Source organism: Boleophthalmus pectinirostris, unplaced genomic scaffold, assembly GCF_026225935.1.
Source record: "Boleophthalmus pectinirostris isolate CB_2022bp ecotype Guang Dong unplaced genomic scaffold, ASM2622593v1 HiC_scaffold_4, whole genome shotgun sequence".
NCBI lineage: Eukaryota > Metazoa > Chordata > Actinopteri > Gobiiformes > Gobiidae > Boleophthalmus > Boleophthalmus pectinirostris.
The window spans coordinates 7,736,922-7,753,720 of record NW_026571353.1 but is presented as its reverse complement, the minus strand read 5'-3'; the positions used below and the strand labels follow the sequence as shown (position 1 = coordinate 7,753,720).

Genomic DNA, 16,799 nt, shown 5'->3' with positions numbered 1-16,799 from the left:
AGTCTAATTTCAGAGTGTCTCAACCGTCCAAATGATACGGCTTTGTTAGAGAATGAGTTACTACCGTTTTTGTGCCCACACATCACATTGGCCTGTATATAAAGCCAAGCAAAACAGAAAGTTGGATTCATGTTGGGAGTTCGTCAGGTCGTGAAAGAACTTGGGTAAGTTGGTTAAAACTTAATTCTTGAATATTTGTCAACATGTACCAAGGTAAAGCTGTTTTTTTGCAGTATTAAAGATGGGTGCCAAAACGGTGAGACTTCTTTGGATGGTGATTGGCGTCCTGTTCCTGCTGACTGTTGTAACCTCTAAACCAGTAAGTTCAGGTTTAATATACTTCGACTGATTTCAACTGAAGTACTATTAGCTGTGATATATTGAGGTCAGTTCAGTTTATGTGCCATTTGTGGTATAAAATAGTGCACAGCATTCATACACCCATTTAAACCAATAAATTAAAACATTAAAAACACAAACCGCACAATATGAACAAAAGTAAGACGCCATTAAAACGTAATTTAGTCAAAACTAAAATAAATGCATGAATAAATAAATATAAAGTACCTACAGCAGTCTTAGTCCACTGAAGACACAAGCACAAGGGTTTTAATTTGTATCTGGCAACCCAAAGTACCTCATCGTGCTCTATGGTTGGACATTGGATTCAAGCAGTAAACTTGGCATTACCCTATATTATAAACAAAACAATAAATGTATATTGTCATTTTTTGCACTTTCCTATTACTTTTTTAAATATATTTTGCTTTGTTTTATCGATTATGCAAAATAATTTGGCATGAAAAATTAGTTTCCTATTTCCATACATGTCTTTCATAATTCCTTGGGCACTTGACACCCAAACTTTTACAAATAAAATTTGACATGCCTGTGATCTGCAACTGGAATTTTATTTATAATGCACTTTAAAAAAAATCTAAAAGAATCTAATCCAATAAAAACCGTCTAATAAAATGTCAGCATCTCAAACTGTGTCGAAGGCCAAAGTGAATAAGAGCCTTTTTAAGAAAAGATTTAAAGAGATTTGCAGAGGGAGATGAACTAGAGGGTAGCTGGTTCAAACCTTTTGTATATTGCTGAGATATTTTCATTTACTTATTTCTATTTTTATTTTATTTTAACTTGTATACATTTATATAATTATGCCTTATTTGACACCAGTCTCTTGCTATTTTTGCTACTTAATTAGAATTTATTGTCGCCATTTATATTTTTTCTCTTTGTCATTATAATGTATGGTTCAAATAATTTCCCTTGTGGATCAATAAAGTTTGTCTTATGCCCTTTATTTAAGGTTTAGGTTTATTTCTCCATTTTCAGATGTCATTAAACACAGCAGCAGATGAGTCTGATTCTGCTGAAGAATCAGACTCTGAAGAATCTGCAGTTCAAGAGGTGGAAGAAGCTGAAGAGGTAGAAGAACCAGAGATTCCAGAGGCTGCTGTGACTGAACCCACTGCCACAGAGGCCCCAATTATGGTGGAACCAACCCCCCCGCCAGCCACCGCCGCCTTGCCCGCTGCCGTAGACTCAACTGCTTTACCCTCTGCTGCTCTGGACCTTCAAACCGTGTTGCCTTCTGATGCTCTGGACCTTCAAACCGTGTTGCCTTCTGATGCTCTGGACCTTCAAACCGTGTTGCCTTCTGATGCTCTGGACCTTCAAACCGTGTTGCCTTCTGATGCTCTGGACCCTCAGACCTCCACAGATGGAATGCAGATGCTCCCTAAACAACCATCACAAACCCCTCTTGGCGTTGATGTTTCACAAGGCGTCCCTGAACCTGACCCTGCCCTCAGTGAGCCCAGTGTTCCGGACCAGCTTTCTACAAACAATGCTATGGAAGTTGCTACAGATTTGACACCACAAGCCAACAATGTGCAACAAGAGGTTCTCCCAACGCTGTCTACTCACAATGCTAAGAAGGCTTCTCGTATGGCTGTGGTTAAACCCGTGCCTGTGTATGTCAATTCTGGGGTTCCAGTTTGCTTTACGTTTCAGTATCCGCAGTATGCAGTGCCACACTACAACCTACCAAGAGGAGACAATTATTAAATGTAATTCTTTTGTTTTTTTACTGTCATGCTTTATGAATTTGTATACTTTCAACTTGACATTGTTGGGCTTATGTGTATGGCTTATTATTAGTTCTGTAGGCGAGGGGAGTTGATCAATAAAGGTGTGTCCATGCTCTGAACAGGCTTAGTTTGGCCACAGTAGTTGTAACTAAAATGGAATAGACTTAAAAAGTATAGATCAGCTGTTGAACCTCACTCTTTGTTGTATCATTTTTGCACATTCATTTTGACTGTTTGCATGCGCTTTGATTAAAATATGCGTAATGTAGTATGTCATTTTTGCATCTGAGTAGATTTAAAAGACAACTTTCTGCACTAGCTGTGGATAGGCTATGCAAAAATATTTTCCTACCTGATCTTATTAAATCTGCTTGATTTAAGTGTCAGGGCTTTTTCAAGCATATAGATACTGTGTTACTGTTTTGAAAATGTTAGTTTGTGTGTCTGAAATGAACTGAAGTCCCATTATTTCATTGTCATTTGTGCCCCTTTTCTTTGATGAAAGAAAAAATGCATTAAACAATCAAATCTAATTTTGTGCGGGTATGTGTTGCCAAATAAGACAAATTGAACTGATAAAACAATCTCTGTATGGAAAAGAAAAAATAAAGTACAGTTCCAAGACTGCAGCGAGACGAATCACTTATTACTCTTATTAATCAGTTAATCCATAATAATTACATGTAAATGACTAATAAAATGATCACTGATAAGCAGTGATAATGGTATTGGATTAATGGTAAACTGATTAATACCTTACAAACTAATTAACAACTGATAAACCGATCATCCGAACAATTAACAAATTAACTACTTGATAATTAACCCATTAAAAATATCAAACAAATCAACCCTTACTCCTCCAGGCCTCCATCATTTAAAAAAAAAAAAAGTTAAAGCTGCAGCCAGGGTAATCATGGGAGGAGTAAACTCACCATATGGCTTACAGCTAAAGTAAACAAGAAAAACAAAGATAAGATAACCATAGCCCATAATAGTCTATACATAGGCTCACTTATGCAGTAATAAAGATTAGATAACGGTCTTACTGCATAAAATAGCTCGGGTAGTGCAAGTGCACACAGAATTATGAGAATTATGTGGCTTGTTTTCAGTGACAAATCCTCCAGCACTGCACTAAAGGTCGCAAAGGCACAGCTGAAGAATAATAATATATATTAACAATAATATTCAATAAATGAATAAAAACTGATTAACACACATATAATTGCATTTTCAGTTAAACGGAAAAAAATGAAATGTGACCTAACCCTAAACAATATGCATTTCCAAAATTGCACACTGGGGGAAAAAAAAAATAATAATAATAATAATAATAATAATAATAATAATAATAAAATTAAAATTAAAATTAAAATTAAAATTAAAATTAAAATTAAAATTAAAATTAAAATTGATGGTTTCGCGGTTCGAAACTTTCAATCCCCTCCCACACCAGAAAACTTACGTAGTGCAAAGGTATTTGGTTAAGGTGTGCCAAGGTGAATACTGTGAGCTATACTTTCACCTAATGTGAATGTTTTGGTTAATGGTTATTGCTGAATGATAAAAATTAGGCCTCAGTGATGAAGAGCAGCTAGTGCGCACAAGGACGTGCAAAAGCAAAGAAAACGCACTCCACACAGCCAGGCCTTTGAGTTGGCAGACGGCGCCCTCTTCTGGACAGAATATCGCTGTGCCTCTAGAACTTTATTTAGCTGCAGAAATATTTTTCACATACTTGTGCAGTATTATAAACCAGGACAGGCCTGAATTAGGACTATTTCAGGTCTAAACTAACTAGTGCAAAGAGTCAACAATAAAGCCTGGACGTGGCCTACTTATATTATTTTTTTTATTTTTATTTTTATGCAGTCTATGAGCGGAATAGAAGTTGCTGAGAGTGAATTATAATTGTACAGATTTGAGTATGTGTTTAAATGACACATGCATTTATGTTGGTCGACACGTTTATTTTATTTCATGTTCGCATTAATTACTGGCAGATCAAAGAAGGTCAAACTTTCACACTCTACTGAGCCAAAGAAATCAACGTCACTTTCTTCTTCGCGCTTGCTAGTTTGACCACCTGCGGCCACTGTAGGCTACGTCAGACGAAAACACATGAAAGCTAATTGGGCTAGCACACTAGCCTCTAATCCGCCCTAGTAACAATCAAAATGGCTTTTACACTTTATTCTCTGATCCAGGCTGCGATTTTGTGCGTAAACGCCGTTGCTGTTCTACACGAAGAAAGATTTTTAAGTAAAAGTAAGACATTTTTACTGTGAAAGTGATTTGTATCCCATATAACCTAATGAAGGTAGTTCGCTAATGGCTAGTTTGACTACTTGGGTGATCGTTATTATTCAGATTGAAATGTTATGCCTGTTAATTGGTCAGTTTAACAAAATGCATGCAATTTTATTTTTATTTTTATATGATTGGATACAGATTGTAGAATGGTTAATTACTTGTTGATATGCTTGACCCGTACAATGAGTGAATTGGTGAGACTGTTGATTATAACAAAGCTTGTGTTGCTTTACAGTTGGCTGGGGGGCGGATCAGGGGGTCGGGGGCTTTGGGGATGAACCAGGAATCAAAACACAGATGATGAACCTGGTCCGCTCTGTCAGAACTGTCATGAGAGGTGAGTGGTTATGGCAAAAGATAAGAATCATTTATCCCATAATGGAAAAGTACATGTTATGACAGTGATTAAATATATAGGGCTGTGCAATTAATAAGACTTTAATCATTTTCTAATCCTTAGTAACAGTTTAGGTCTACAGCCAATACTATGTCAGTTAAAGTATGTGGTTAAATTATTAAAAAGTGTTTATTATTTCTCCATACTGTGTTTTGCTAGATTATTGGATATCTAAAGTCTTAGTGTCACCTATTGGAGCAGTTAGGTTTTTGAAAAACCTCTTCTTAAATCCCCAAATGTAGGAAATTACACCTATTTCAAACAAAAAAATTCTTGGGGCAGGACCCCCAAACCTCCTACATCTTTATAGCTTACCTGTATGATACATCTTTAGTGACAGTGTCCCATATTTTCTACTATAACACTAGACTCAGAAGTACCATTCAAATAAGAAGAATGAATCATTAACAGTTAATTACTTGCATATTTATAAGTCAGTGTAATTGGGTTTAGAATTCTCTGTCTAATTTGATACACAGATATTTCGGGTGAACTACATAACTAAATATAGTGTCTTTACGTTTGCCATAATTGTGGACTTATGGACAGGTATAGCCTTAGACTATATCTTTTTGTACATGCTGTGATTACATAGCTAAAAATGATCACAAGCTAAAGTGTGTGGGAACCCTGTACTTTAAATAAAACTAAAATACTAAATTGGGTAGAATAATGATATACAGTCTATAAGTAAAATTACAAGGGTAGAATTCTGTACAATAAGTGTCTATGATGAAGTACAGCACAGTGCAAGAAGATATTAACACATGCCTCTTTATTTCTACAGAAATTCTGTCTTGATTTGTTCTGTTGTTTGTTTAACTAACATTGCATTTCCTTTTCAGTGCCGTTGATCGGCGTGAACTCTGTCTGTATCGTGCTTTTACTTCTGTTTGGATGAAGGAGTGATCAGTGAAGAGCAGACTGATATCTTTGACCACTGGGGAATAGGCCTGCAACAAACTTTGTTATACATGACAATGAATGTTTTGAATAATAATTTAAATACAAATATTAAATGCAAAAATAAATGCTTTTGATAAACCTTTTCTCATTTGCATCTGTAAATAATGGACATTTGTGAATTACTGACTATCACTATTTGTAGTAAGCTAGGCTGGGGTCTCATTTCTAAAACTTTACATGTAACTGTCATACATGTACAGAGTATGTAATAGACAAAACATCAACTTCTTCAAACTCATTTCTCCTCTGTGAACCCAGAACACCTGTGCCCCTGAAAGCGCCCCAAACACAAGGTTCTGAGTTTTTGGATGAGGCTGTGCATTTCTTTGTCTTTTTGTAGATCACCAACTTAAAATAGAAAACACACTTTGATATTCTTTGGGTATTCAGGAAAATTCTATCACGCACAAACTCCATTATGTATTAGGCAAACAAATTTCACTGCCATTAAGAAACCCAAAATTTCTTTATTTTCACAACTAGTTCTGCCATAGATTGATTTGATTTTGACATACCATTTACAATGCCAGAAGTGATGAAGTGATGAACAACTAAACTAGAGCTCAAATAAAGTCTTTATTACAGTCTATCGCACATAGTTCTTGGGGAACAATTTGAAGAGTTTTCCATCTTGCGTTGGTTCAAATCCATATTTCTCCAACTGCTCTTTGTTGAAAGTTCCTGATTCAAAGTCTTTCTTGATTTGAGGGGCCACAGCTTCATCGAACAGGCTCTGTGCTGTGAGGGGCGGCTCCGTTCCCCTCGGGGCGCGGTAAGATACATATGGTCGTAGTTTAAATTCTTCCAAATTTGGGACCACAAACTCGGGAATCATCTGCCGTATGGACAAGAACTTTTTGCTGGAAAGATTTCGTCCAGTGGGTCTAGATCCTCGACCTTTGTTGTGAGTCCTTGAACCACGTTTGCTGGTGAACTCTGACATCCGGTCTGCTCCTCGTATTATTCCACGCATCAAAGTGGATAAGACGCCCATCGTTACTCAAGAGAGGGCACCTGGAAAAATAAAATAGTGTTAGTATTGCAAATAGAAAGTGAAGGCTTTTTAGGATTAATCTAGTTGAAATGTGTAAAAAGTAAGTAACCATTATAAAATCTACAAGAAACTATGTGCATCTGGTAGTAGTGCTTTAGATGCATAAGAGCAGCATCACAATTACATCCAAAGGTAATCTGCATTCTCTAATGGAATTATCATAGAATAAAGCTATTGTGGAAATTGTCCATAATAGCTTTAGCAAATAATATAAAGGTTATACTATTTTATAACCTACAGAATTAGACCTAAACCTTTTTCACCTTTTTTCTCTGCTGGCTCACATAAAGAGCTTAAAAATGTTGTCAACAATCAATGAATTAGAACATTTCATTAATTGAACTAACTGCAATCATGTGCAGAATAAGGAAAATCGAACTTTAGATATGTTTATTACCAATGGTGCACTAACCTTGGAAGGCCAGTCATTTGGAGATGTTATTGCTTTGCATGAAATGTTCCTTTGTATGCCTTTATAAGTCAAGTTGCAGGTTATATCTGTGTTAAGGCGAACCTGCTCATAGTAAGAATGTCGTTTCTTTAGATTAATGCCATACTGTGGCACATTCTAGGCGAAGTAATAACATGTAGGTGACGTATCCTCCACCAGACGTGTTACACAACAGTGCACGTTTAATGGTGATTGTTTTAAAATGGATAAAACAGGTATATCTTCCAAAATGCAATATCTTCATCAGGTCTTCTGCAGCACAATGATCCTAACATGATGTTTATGTGCCCAAGTTTAGCGCTCTCTGACGGCTGCCACATGTGTTAGTTAACCATCACAATATAATATGCAGCATTCACGTACGTGTTTAGTCCATAATTTAGTCTTTTGGATCATCAACAACATCGCATAACTAGTAGCATCCCTACAACAACTTTGTTATTAACCATTTGAGGCTAAATTTTCTATAAAAAGACTTGTCTCACCTTGAACGGTTCCTGGTGTTGGTAATGTGATGGGCTCCCCAAAATCGGAGCTGATAATTGGTCGGAAGGAATCACAGTTCACCAATAAAATTCTGAGATACTCACAAAGCCCCGCCCCTGCACCGTGCCCTGCATGTGTAAAGAATCGGAGTTAGAGGAATTTAAGTGAGTTTTTCTTCAAAATAAAACTAATATTATTAAAACATTCTAGGAAAACCTGTATTATTCTCATGGTAGAGAGGCATATAATATCCAAAAATATAAAATAAAGGATCACATCAATGCTAAATTATAGTAATTCATAAACAGATTGATAAAATTCACAAAATAATTACTTATCTGTGTGCATTTTGTAAACATTACTTTTATTTTGATAGCGCAAATGTTATCGATTGCCTAGTTGTTTCCGTGGGCTTTACGCTACTACGCGGCATGTATACACAAAAAGTTTGACAAATAAAGGTACGTGATCAGTGTTTTTGCTTATTTGTCTACGGAAAAACATGCCTTATTTAGTCGTTTTTGATTTCCCTCATGATTTGTGGCTGCTGTTAAGCTAAACGATTGCCTTTTGTCGCATTTAGTTGCATGTTGACAGTGTATATCGGAATGAAAGGGGAGACTTCGGGGTGCTGCGTAAGGTCAGACTCACCCATCGCTGATTTATTTTGGTGCACCTACAACTTTTGCATGAAATTTAGCATTGGATAAAAAAACAACATGTGTGAGTTTGATTTTAATGTTTTTATTACGTTTAGATGAAAGAAAGACGCCTGGTTTGTTTACAAAAAGAGGCCAGACCATGTTTGACCTACTCTATAACATGTAATCTATTAAGGGCAAGTAAAGAGTAAAAGTACTGACTATTTAATACCTCATTTATATATCACCCAGACAGCTTTGCACATTGGTTATTTATGGTTGTAGACTGAAGAATTTGGGTCTAAATTGCCCCCAGTAAAATGTCATTCGTAGGATTTGTGCTTTTGTATCAAATTGACCATGTTACTACCATGTGTACTACCTGAGTACTATTTAAAGGTTATATACATTTATGCAGTACATTTTCGAGAGGAACTAGATTTGAAATTTGAAAGACACTCAACCAGTTACAAATTTCATCCACCATCACGTCTGATTGATGCATAGATAGATAAATGGTTTGTTTATACCGAAGGAAATTAAGTTTTCAGCAGCAACAGTAATAATAATAATAATAATAATGATAATAATAATAATAATAATAATAATAATAATAATAATAATAATAATACAACCATTATACAGTAGTAATAGGGTTATTTATTTATTTCAGAAACAGTAATTTAATGCATTCAACTAAATGTACATCCTGTTTTTACCAGATGAGTTATGTGGTTTTTTAAATTATTTGTGTCAACTTCCAGTTAATGACAGTCAGCAATAAATCACAACTCACAAGACAATCTAATCACATGTTATCACAAGCTGTAAAGATACAGCACACTATATAATCCATAGGTGTAGAAAGATGAAAAATTAGGACCATTGCTCTAATAATATAACAATTAAAAATCAAATATTATATTTTTTTGAATGGTAAAAAGTATTGTCTGAAAAAATGTATCTGTATAGCACATTTAAAACAGCCAAAGCTTACCAAAGTGCTGAATAACATTTACAGTGGAATAAAATATACAATAAGCAAAACAGAATTATAATAATAAAAATAATACTAATAACATCAAGGTGCAATTTTACATATATCATAAAATTGCTCTTATTTCTGCTCTTTTTAATTCATCATTTCATATGTTTAATTTATGAAATTAGTAACTTATGATACTAATAAAAGAAGCCAAACAGAAGCCTAACAGCCCTGCCTATATGATAAAACCTCTTTTCATATACCATATCTTGTAGCCTATTTACAGTCAGTCTAGATAAATTCTTCTTTATCAATTAGAATAATTGTCAAAAATAATCAGATTAGTCATAGCAGCTCAACTGTAGTGTTTACGAGTAGTTATACAGGGCTTTACTAAGAGTCTATTGCTGGAGAGAGTCATGCTGTAGTGTCTGGTTACGACTATTGACCCCTTTTTTTCTTCTTGATCTTTGTCCCAGATTTTTCTTTCAGTTGTTCAGTGATTGTGTCTGATCTGATTAAACGATGGCAGACACTATAGAATTTATAATGAGATTAACCTAAACAATAATTTTAATTGTAGACTGAATAAAACAGATCCTAAGTTATTGTGTTTTTGAGCACAAATAGTGGATAAAACAATATATTTAGCTTGTGTTAGAATTCAAATAATATAATAACAGTGCTATAACTGTGTTTTTAGGTATGGACGACAGTGAAGATGAGGGGCTCAGCTGCATATATCCGGTAAATTATTTTGTCTTTTATTTTGTTTACAGTAACATAACTGGTAAATTTAATCTAAATCACAATTTCAAAAACTTTACACTGTCATTTAAGGTAAGGCTTTTTGGGCACAGGAATAAATGGGAAACTTAAACACCAATCCAAACAACTCATTAACAGACATAAATAGGTTCCACCACTTCATCCTCTTCTCACTTGTAGCTCTATATACTGTTATTATTTCCATAAATGTCGTTATTCTCAGTGTTGAGTAGATCCCCCAATATACTTTTAAAATCTAAGCATCACTATACACAAATTAGTCATTTATATTTACTGATGCCGAACCCTCACATTTTTTGATAAGATTATGTAATTTGTTGAAATTATTTGACATTAAGTGGTAGAACTGTTTAATGTCATAGTGTGGAACATTCCAGGCAGAGCAATGGCATAGCCATAGAAAGAAGCAGGTGACAGACCCTCCACCAGAAAAGTTACACAATGCACCTTCAAAAATATGTACTGTGGCTTTTTTTTTTTTTTTAGACAAATTTAGAAATATTGCAACTAAATAGTTTTCTAATTAAACTAATAATTAACCATTATAACAATGTATTACATTACCAGTGGAAGTACTCTGATCATCCAATTCCCTGAGTCAGATTATTTAGACAGGTCACAGGTGTGGTTGAACTGTACATTTTATTAGGCCCACATTAACACAAATGGTGATTGCATTGTTATGATAGCTGCTGTTGCGTTTAGCAGCCCATTATTTGTTCTCTTTGACTTTCTGACCTTTCTGACTTTTGACCTCCCATGCTGTGTGTTGCAGAGCATCTTCAGTGTGCCCCTCGGCAGTGAGCTTACCTCCAAGATGCAGGAGTTCATGGAGGAGAGGACTCAAGTTAATATGGTAATGTCTACACTTTTCCCAGGACCTGAAGAATTTATCTCTAGGAAAGGGGTGAGATGAGATTGGGTCCATGCGAATGAAAATTGCCATAATTTATAATTTAAAAAATTGCAGTTCAGGTCAAAATTTTGGCCTCAGTATTTTTGCTGTCATTCTAGCACTGTTATTTTAAACTACAAGAGGTGTAACTCTGCAGTTTAATTGCCTGGCAGGTCTAGAATGATATCTCTCACAAAGTTAATAATTTTTTTGTCCATGGCGAATGTAAACACAGGGGGGAAAAAATCACACAAAGTCGTGTTGAGCATGTGTTCACAATCTTGTGTACATTTTATTTTGCAAGATCTTGTCACATGAGATCTTATTTTAATAAATAAATTGTGAGGTTCAGTTCACAATTTTGGCCTTATTTATTTTTTATATTCGTTATAGTAGCCATGCTGTTTGGAACTACAGCTTCCCAATAGGTGTAACCCAGTTAAATTTACCCTATTTTGGTCCAGTCCAAATGTAAACACAGGGGAAAAACAAGATCATTTTCCACATGTGTGCGCAATTTTGTGGCAATTTTTATCTCATCCTTTTTGATACTTCATTAAAACTTATGCACTTTGAAAGGAGTTTTGCGTTGGGCTTTAAGAAGATTACAGATTACATGAAGTTAAATTACATTATGTCATTACTGCGTGTGAAAAATAATAAATAAATCTTTCTGTTTAGTGGACGTCTGTGCTGATCGCTGCTGTAACAGTCGTGTCCATCGTTGGGACTGTGGTGTTTCTGCTTTACAGGAAATACAAGAAGTCAAGTAAGTGACCTGTTGTTTACATGTTTCAATCCAACCAAGTTGAATATTTCGACTGTAAAAACAGACTTTTGTCAGTGTTCTTGTAAATGATCAATTTCTTATAATAAAATGTGTTGTATTTTTAGAGATGGAAGCTGGAGTACCTCACTACCGCTTCAGGAAAAGAGACAAAGTGATGTTTTATGGGCGAAAGATCATGAGAAAGGTGGGGATGTCATTTAGAATTAAATTAGATCAGCTATAACATCTGTTAATTGACTCTAATTTACATGTCCGTATTGACTGTGTAGCTTGTTTAATTAGTTTAATTTTTGTATGTCTAAAAAATAAGTGTAAAGAATATTTATAATGTAGCCCTCCTGCCTGAAGCATTAAGGTCTTAGGTTGATCCCTGGACTATGGGGAAGGGCATTCTGTGCAGTTTGCATTTACTTTATCACGTTGCACTGTACAAACAAGAGGCCCAAGACCCACATGTAAAAGATGATAGTCTCAGTATGACCCCTGTCTAAATATATAATACAAAATATGTAATAACAAATAGGGCTACAACTAACAAATATTTCAGAATTCAAAGAGTTAGCAATCATTTTTTGTTTTAATATTGTTTTTGAACTAGATGAAGATGGAAATACATTGATGAAAGGCTTTTATAATTACAAATTAAGTGTATCATTCATGAAAATCCCAACTTGTTTTGTCTTTTTATACCACTTGATATGATAATGCTGCTGTTATTGAAATATGACAGTGTTTTAGGACCTGTATAATCCAATTAACATAAAAGGTGCAGTGTGTAATTTTGCTGGTGGAGAACCTACCACTTGCCTCCATGGAATGTTATTATTTGCCTGGAATGTTACACAGTACAGCATTAAGCTTACCTCTCCATGGAAACAAACATGATGCCAACAAGCCATGTTGCTGGTTAAATGTGACGAGGTTTTTCAAGTTTTTCATAGTATTTTAGAGAAATAAATCGCCTATAATAAAATGGAATAAATGCAAGATGGATATGTTTAATGCCATACTGTGGAACATTCCAAAGCAAAACTATGCCATTTCTATGAAGGCAAGGCCATTTCTGTGAAAGTTACACAGGGCACCTTTAAAAATAGTCAGTGATTATTTCAGTAGTTGATTAGTTTTGATTATTCAGTTTAATTGTTGCAGCCCTGATAAGAAATATAAAGGTGTGTTTTGTTTTTCCAACAGGTTCAGACACTGTCCTCTCCACCTCCCTCCAACTCAAGTTCTGCATCTCGTCAAAAGATGAGGAAGAGGCCCAAAGTCTTAACAATAGCTCGGAAGTACGACCTTTTTTTATCACTTTTGACAACTATTAGCGGTTTGTAATAATGTGTCCCCAAGTGGAGTGTTTTAAGTTTTGTCTTTAGACCCACTTTTATTCTCAGTCTTTTTTTAAGCCAAATGTGCATTGTGTAACTTTTCTGGTGGAGGGCCTGTGAAACGCTGGTCTCCATGGAGATGTTATTGCTTTGTCAGGAATGTTACATAGTTCAAATGCTGTTTTTTCCAGGTATTTTTGAGCTATGAATTTACCTGTAATTTAATACATATAGGGTAGAGCTGTTTAATGTCATATTGTGGAACATTTCAGTCAGAGCCATGACATATCCACGGAGAAAAACATTTGACAGACCCTTCACCAGAAAAGTTGGAGCACCTTTAATTTTAAATTCGCTTTCATTCATTTTATAGTTCTAACAATATTTTCTTTTTTACTTTTTATTTCTGCTTTTTGGAGGTTTAATAAACATACATAAAAGAACACACGATCTAGGGTTCTACAAAAAAAACAACAACATTATACTAGTGCTGTCAAGCGATAATAAAAATTGAGAGATTAATTAATTATGATCTCTAATTAATTAATCTAATTAATCTCACCTAAAATTGCTGAGAAAAGCCTTCAACTTAATGTATTTTCATTTGAATTCATTTTTACATTATTTTCATACTATCATTAACGTTATCATTAACGTTTATATAAGTATCATCACTATTACTGTTACTAATCTGCATAAATAAACTCAACGTTACAACATATAAACCATCACCACATCAGCCCGTTTGACATTAGAATGTGTTTAAAGCAGCTTTGTGCAGGTCTCACAGAAACAAAACTTAAAACCGCATGGCCAATTTGCATAAACTAAGCAGAGAAAAAAAAAAAAAACGCTCTTGTATGCTGATGCGGTTCAGCTTCTACTAAAGGACACGACTCAGTGGAATATAGATGTTCTCTCTGTGACAGAGGGATGTTGATGGTGAAGGTGAGTCTGTTCTGTGTCTGTGTCGCGATGTTTTCAGAGATCATACATGTGCAGGTTTATGCGATGCGGCGAGAATGGGAATGAAAATTAGGATACAATTCTTTTTGGGAGCGAGAGGAGCAGGACTGCACAGTGCAGGACTGTGTCCTAACAACACATAAAAACAGATTTTATAATAAGGCAACTTGCATACAGAAACAGTAAAGTTAGAGATTAAAAATAAGATTAACGTGATTAAAAAACATAATGCACTAAATATGACTGTAATTAATTAATTGCAATTAACTCGATAATTTGATACCCCTACATTATACATTGAAATGGGCTTTGTAAATCAAAACCATTTTGGCAATTGCTTCTCAAATTTACCAGCTTTCAGTTATGATGATTTTTGGCCATACTATATGTATTTTTTAAATTTTTTTATGTATTGTTTTTATTTGTGATTTACTCTCTTTTATTGTCTTAATTTGTCTGTGCAGCACTGTCATGTTCATAAAATGTGCTATATAAATAAAGTGTATTGGATTGAAGCTCATTTTTACTGCTTTGAATGTTGTCAGGATCCTGCGCATAAGAAGGGAGCCCACCATCCTGCAGCCTAAAGAGCCCCCTCCATCTTTACTGGAGGCAGATCTGACCGAGTTTGATGTTCAGAACTCACACCTGCCCTCCGAGGTGCTCTACATGCTCAAGAATGTCCGGTCAGTGGTTGATTTACTTCAAAAAATTTGATCAACAGGGTGTAGTTTTTCAAATCCAACACCAATATCTGTAATAATAATCACTATTGCTATACATTTTCTGCACAAGAAGCTAAGGTTATATCCAATTTGACGGTCATTAAAGTTAAAGACATCCCTGTAACTTTTTATCTGCATTTGATTTGACCCATCTTACTCACAAGCTGTCAGATTACTCGTCTCTAGAGGTCTCATTTATGAAGCTTGCTTACACATTGCGTAGGCGCTCTGTACACCAACCACGGGATTTAAAAACCTGCTCCAAAGCACAATGATGGCAGGGTCCTAGCTGCCTAGCTCCTACCTCTGTGCACTCTGGAGGCATGGGGAAAAAGTGACACTCATGGAGAGAAACAGAAGTGAAGAGAGTTTGAAGAAGTGTTTGATCAGGAAATTATCTGAAAATTCATGTATATAAAAGAATTGCATTCAGATTTGTGCATTTAAGCAGAGCTTACCCCGAAACACGGAGAAGGGCTGTTTATTCCACTCACTGTTCTCTACACTATGGTACTTTGGAAACTACATGTTCTTGTGCACAAGCAACAGCAAAAACGCTAAAACTAACTAAAACTAACATCCACTCACTTTATTTAATTTGTCAAAATGTGTTTCAGGGTCCTTGGTCACTTTGAAAAGCCGCTTTTCCTGGAGTTGTGTCGTCACATGGTCTCCATCCAACTGCACCAGGGGGAGGTGCTGTTCAGGCCCGGGGACACTGATGACAGCATCTATGTGGTCCAAGATGGTCGCCTCGAGCTCTGTATCCATGAGAACGTAAGAGCTGCAAGAGTAAGGACATAATGACTTTTTGAACTGAACATGACGTATGAATGCGTTATCTTTGCAGGATGGTACAGACGCTGTGGTGAAGCACGTCTTAGCGGGAGACAGTGTCCACAGTTTGCTCAGTATACTGGACATCATCACTGTATGTCATATTAATTCTCTCTACTAATAAAAAGGCTATATTATTCATTATCAATAAAAAGGGGGTATTCCACTTCTCTGAGGTATAAATAATTAACACATATTTAGACAGCAATGTTATCTTTTATTTTTGAAAATGCTATCCTAGTTTTTGCTTAAAACAACATATTAAAATGTTTCATTCAACTGAGTTTCATTTTTGCCGCTCTGAGTCCCCAGTTCCCTTGCTCCCTGCACTAAGTCACCCTCCCTTCAGAGTGCTATCCACTAATGAAATTACTGCACATCACATCACACATCTTTTGTAGTGTATTGTTTCTTTTCTGCTTTTACATAATTTGCATAATACCCCCTGTTTAATATTTAGCTGTTTTCTTAAAACCTTTTCCTATATAATATTTATTGAGTACATACATATAGTTGTGATTGTAAACATGTGAGGTTCTTGTGAAGATTACTTACATTCTAAAAACATACAAAAGAATAATCTAGCCACAATATTTACTTATACTTATATACAATATATGTTTTTTTCTATGTGTCTCCAGGGTTACCCAGCTCCTTATAAGACTGTCTCTGCTCGAGCTGCTGCTCCCACCACGATCCTCCGCCTCCCCGCGATGGCCTTTCAGGCTGTTTTTGATAAGTATCCTGAGACGCTGGTGCGGGTCATTCAGGTAAAGACTCTTCTTATAGAATAATATTTAATCTTATACTGTATATTACTCTCATATATTCTCCTATTGTTGTCATCCTTCACATTACAGTTGTATTCATTTGGGTGTTGTGTCTCGTGCAGATCATAATGGTGCGTCTGCAAAGAGTCACATTTCTTGCCTTACACAATTACCTCGGGCTGACAACTGAGCTCTTTAACCCGGTAGGTTGAAATTTTTGAGCAGAAAAGCAGATTTTTGGTTTTGTTTTTAACTTCCGCTTGTCAGTTTGAAGATGTTACTGCTTTGCCGGGAATGTTTCATA

The 16,799-nt window shown here is 35.4% G+C and overlaps 4 protein-coding genes across 4 annotated transcripts in view; 3 read left to right on the top strand and 1 right to left on the bottom strand.

Annotated features, from left to right (window-relative positions):
• The first annotated feature begins 100 nt into the window (after positions 1 to 100).
• LOC129411295 (basement membrane proteoglycan-like) lies at positions 101 to 2,714 on the top strand. The gene is made up of 3 exons (XM_055161808.1): positions 101 to 164; positions 234 to 319; positions 1,342 to 2,714. Exons 2-3 carry the CDS (start codon positions 242 to 244, stop codon positions 2,074 to 2,076), a joined length of 813 nt encoding a protein of 270 aa, XP_055017783.1. The 5' UTR covers positions 101 to 164; positions 234 to 241; the 3' UTR covers positions 2,077 to 2,714.
• A 1,476-nt stretch (positions 2,715 to 4,190) lies between these two features.
• On the top strand, positions 4,191 to 5,861 carry LOC110161064 (immediate early response 3-interacting protein 1-like). Its single transcript, XM_020925773.2, has 3 exons — positions 4,191 to 4,370; positions 4,651 to 4,752; positions 5,658 to 5,861. Exons 1-3 carry the CDS (start codon positions 4,280 to 4,282, stop codon positions 5,711 to 5,713), a joined length of 249 nt encoding a protein of 82 aa, XP_020781432.1. The 5' UTR covers positions 4,191 to 4,279; the 3' UTR covers positions 5,714 to 5,861.
• A 364-nt stretch (positions 5,862 to 6,225) lies between these two features.
• mrpl41 (mitochondrial ribosomal protein L41) lies at positions 6,226 to 7,826 on the bottom strand. The gene is made up of 2 exons (XM_020925774.2): positions 7,769 to 7,826; positions 6,226 to 6,792 (listed from the first exon to the last, which is right to left on the bottom strand). The coding sequence occupies exon 2, from the start codon at positions 6,770 to 6,772 to the stop codon at positions 6,365 to 6,367; it is 408 nt and encodes a 135-aa protein (XP_020781433.2). The 5' UTR covers positions 6,773 to 6,792; positions 7,769 to 7,826; the 3' UTR covers positions 6,226 to 6,364.
• Positions 7,827 to 8,278: 452 nt separating this feature from the next.
• LOC110161057 (patatin-like phospholipase domain-containing protein 7) overlaps positions 8,279 to 16,799 on the top strand; it is a 33,091-nt gene continuing 24,570 nt past the window's right edge. Inside the window, exons 1-11 of the mRNA XM_055161887.1 lie at positions 8,279 to 8,492; positions 10,099 to 10,142; positions 10,960 to 11,040; positions 11,761 to 11,848; positions 11,974 to 12,053; positions 13,064 to 13,158; positions 14,709 to 14,849; positions 15,506 to 15,665; positions 15,739 to 15,819; positions 16,367 to 16,495; positions 16,618 to 16,698. Coding sequence (XP_055017862.1) covers positions 8,489 to 8,492; positions 10,099 to 10,142; positions 10,960 to 11,040; positions 11,761 to 11,848; positions 11,974 to 12,053; positions 13,064 to 13,158; positions 14,709 to 14,849; positions 15,506 to 15,665; positions 15,739 to 15,819; positions 16,367 to 16,495; positions 16,618 to 16,698 — 984 coding nt within the window. The 5' untranslated portion in view covers positions 8,279 to 8,488. The remainder of the gene's footprint in view (positions 8,493 to 10,098; positions 10,143 to 10,959; positions 11,041 to 11,760; positions 11,849 to 11,973; positions 12,054 to 13,063; positions 13,159 to 14,708; positions 14,850 to 15,505; positions 15,666 to 15,738; positions 15,820 to 16,366; positions 16,496 to 16,617; positions 16,699 to 16,799) is intronic.

Coding starts and splice junctions, on each gene's coding strand:
- mrpl41 (XM_020925774.2), bottom strand. CDS start 6,772: ATGGGCGTCTTATCCACTTTGATGCGTGGAATAATACGAGGAGCAGAC.
- LOC110161064 (XM_020925773.2), top strand. CDS start 4,280: ATGGCTTTTACACTTTATTCTCTGATCCAGGCTGCGATTTTGTGCGTA. Junction 4,371..4,650: donor AGAAAGATTTTTAAGTAAAA/GTAAGACATTTT, acceptor GTTGCTTTACAG/TTGGCTGGGGGGCGGATCAG. Junction 4,753..5,657: donor TGTCAGAACTGTCATGAGAG/GTGAGTGGTTAT, acceptor TTTCCTTTTCAG/TGCCGTTGATCGGCGTGAAC.
- LOC129411295 (XM_055161808.1), top strand. CDS start 242: ATGGGTGCCAAAACGGTGAGACTTCTTTGGATGGTGATTGGCGTCCTG. Junction 320..1,341: donor CTGTTGTAACCTCTAAACCA/GTAAGTTCAGGT, acceptor CTCCATTTTCAG/ATGTCATTAAACACAGCAGC.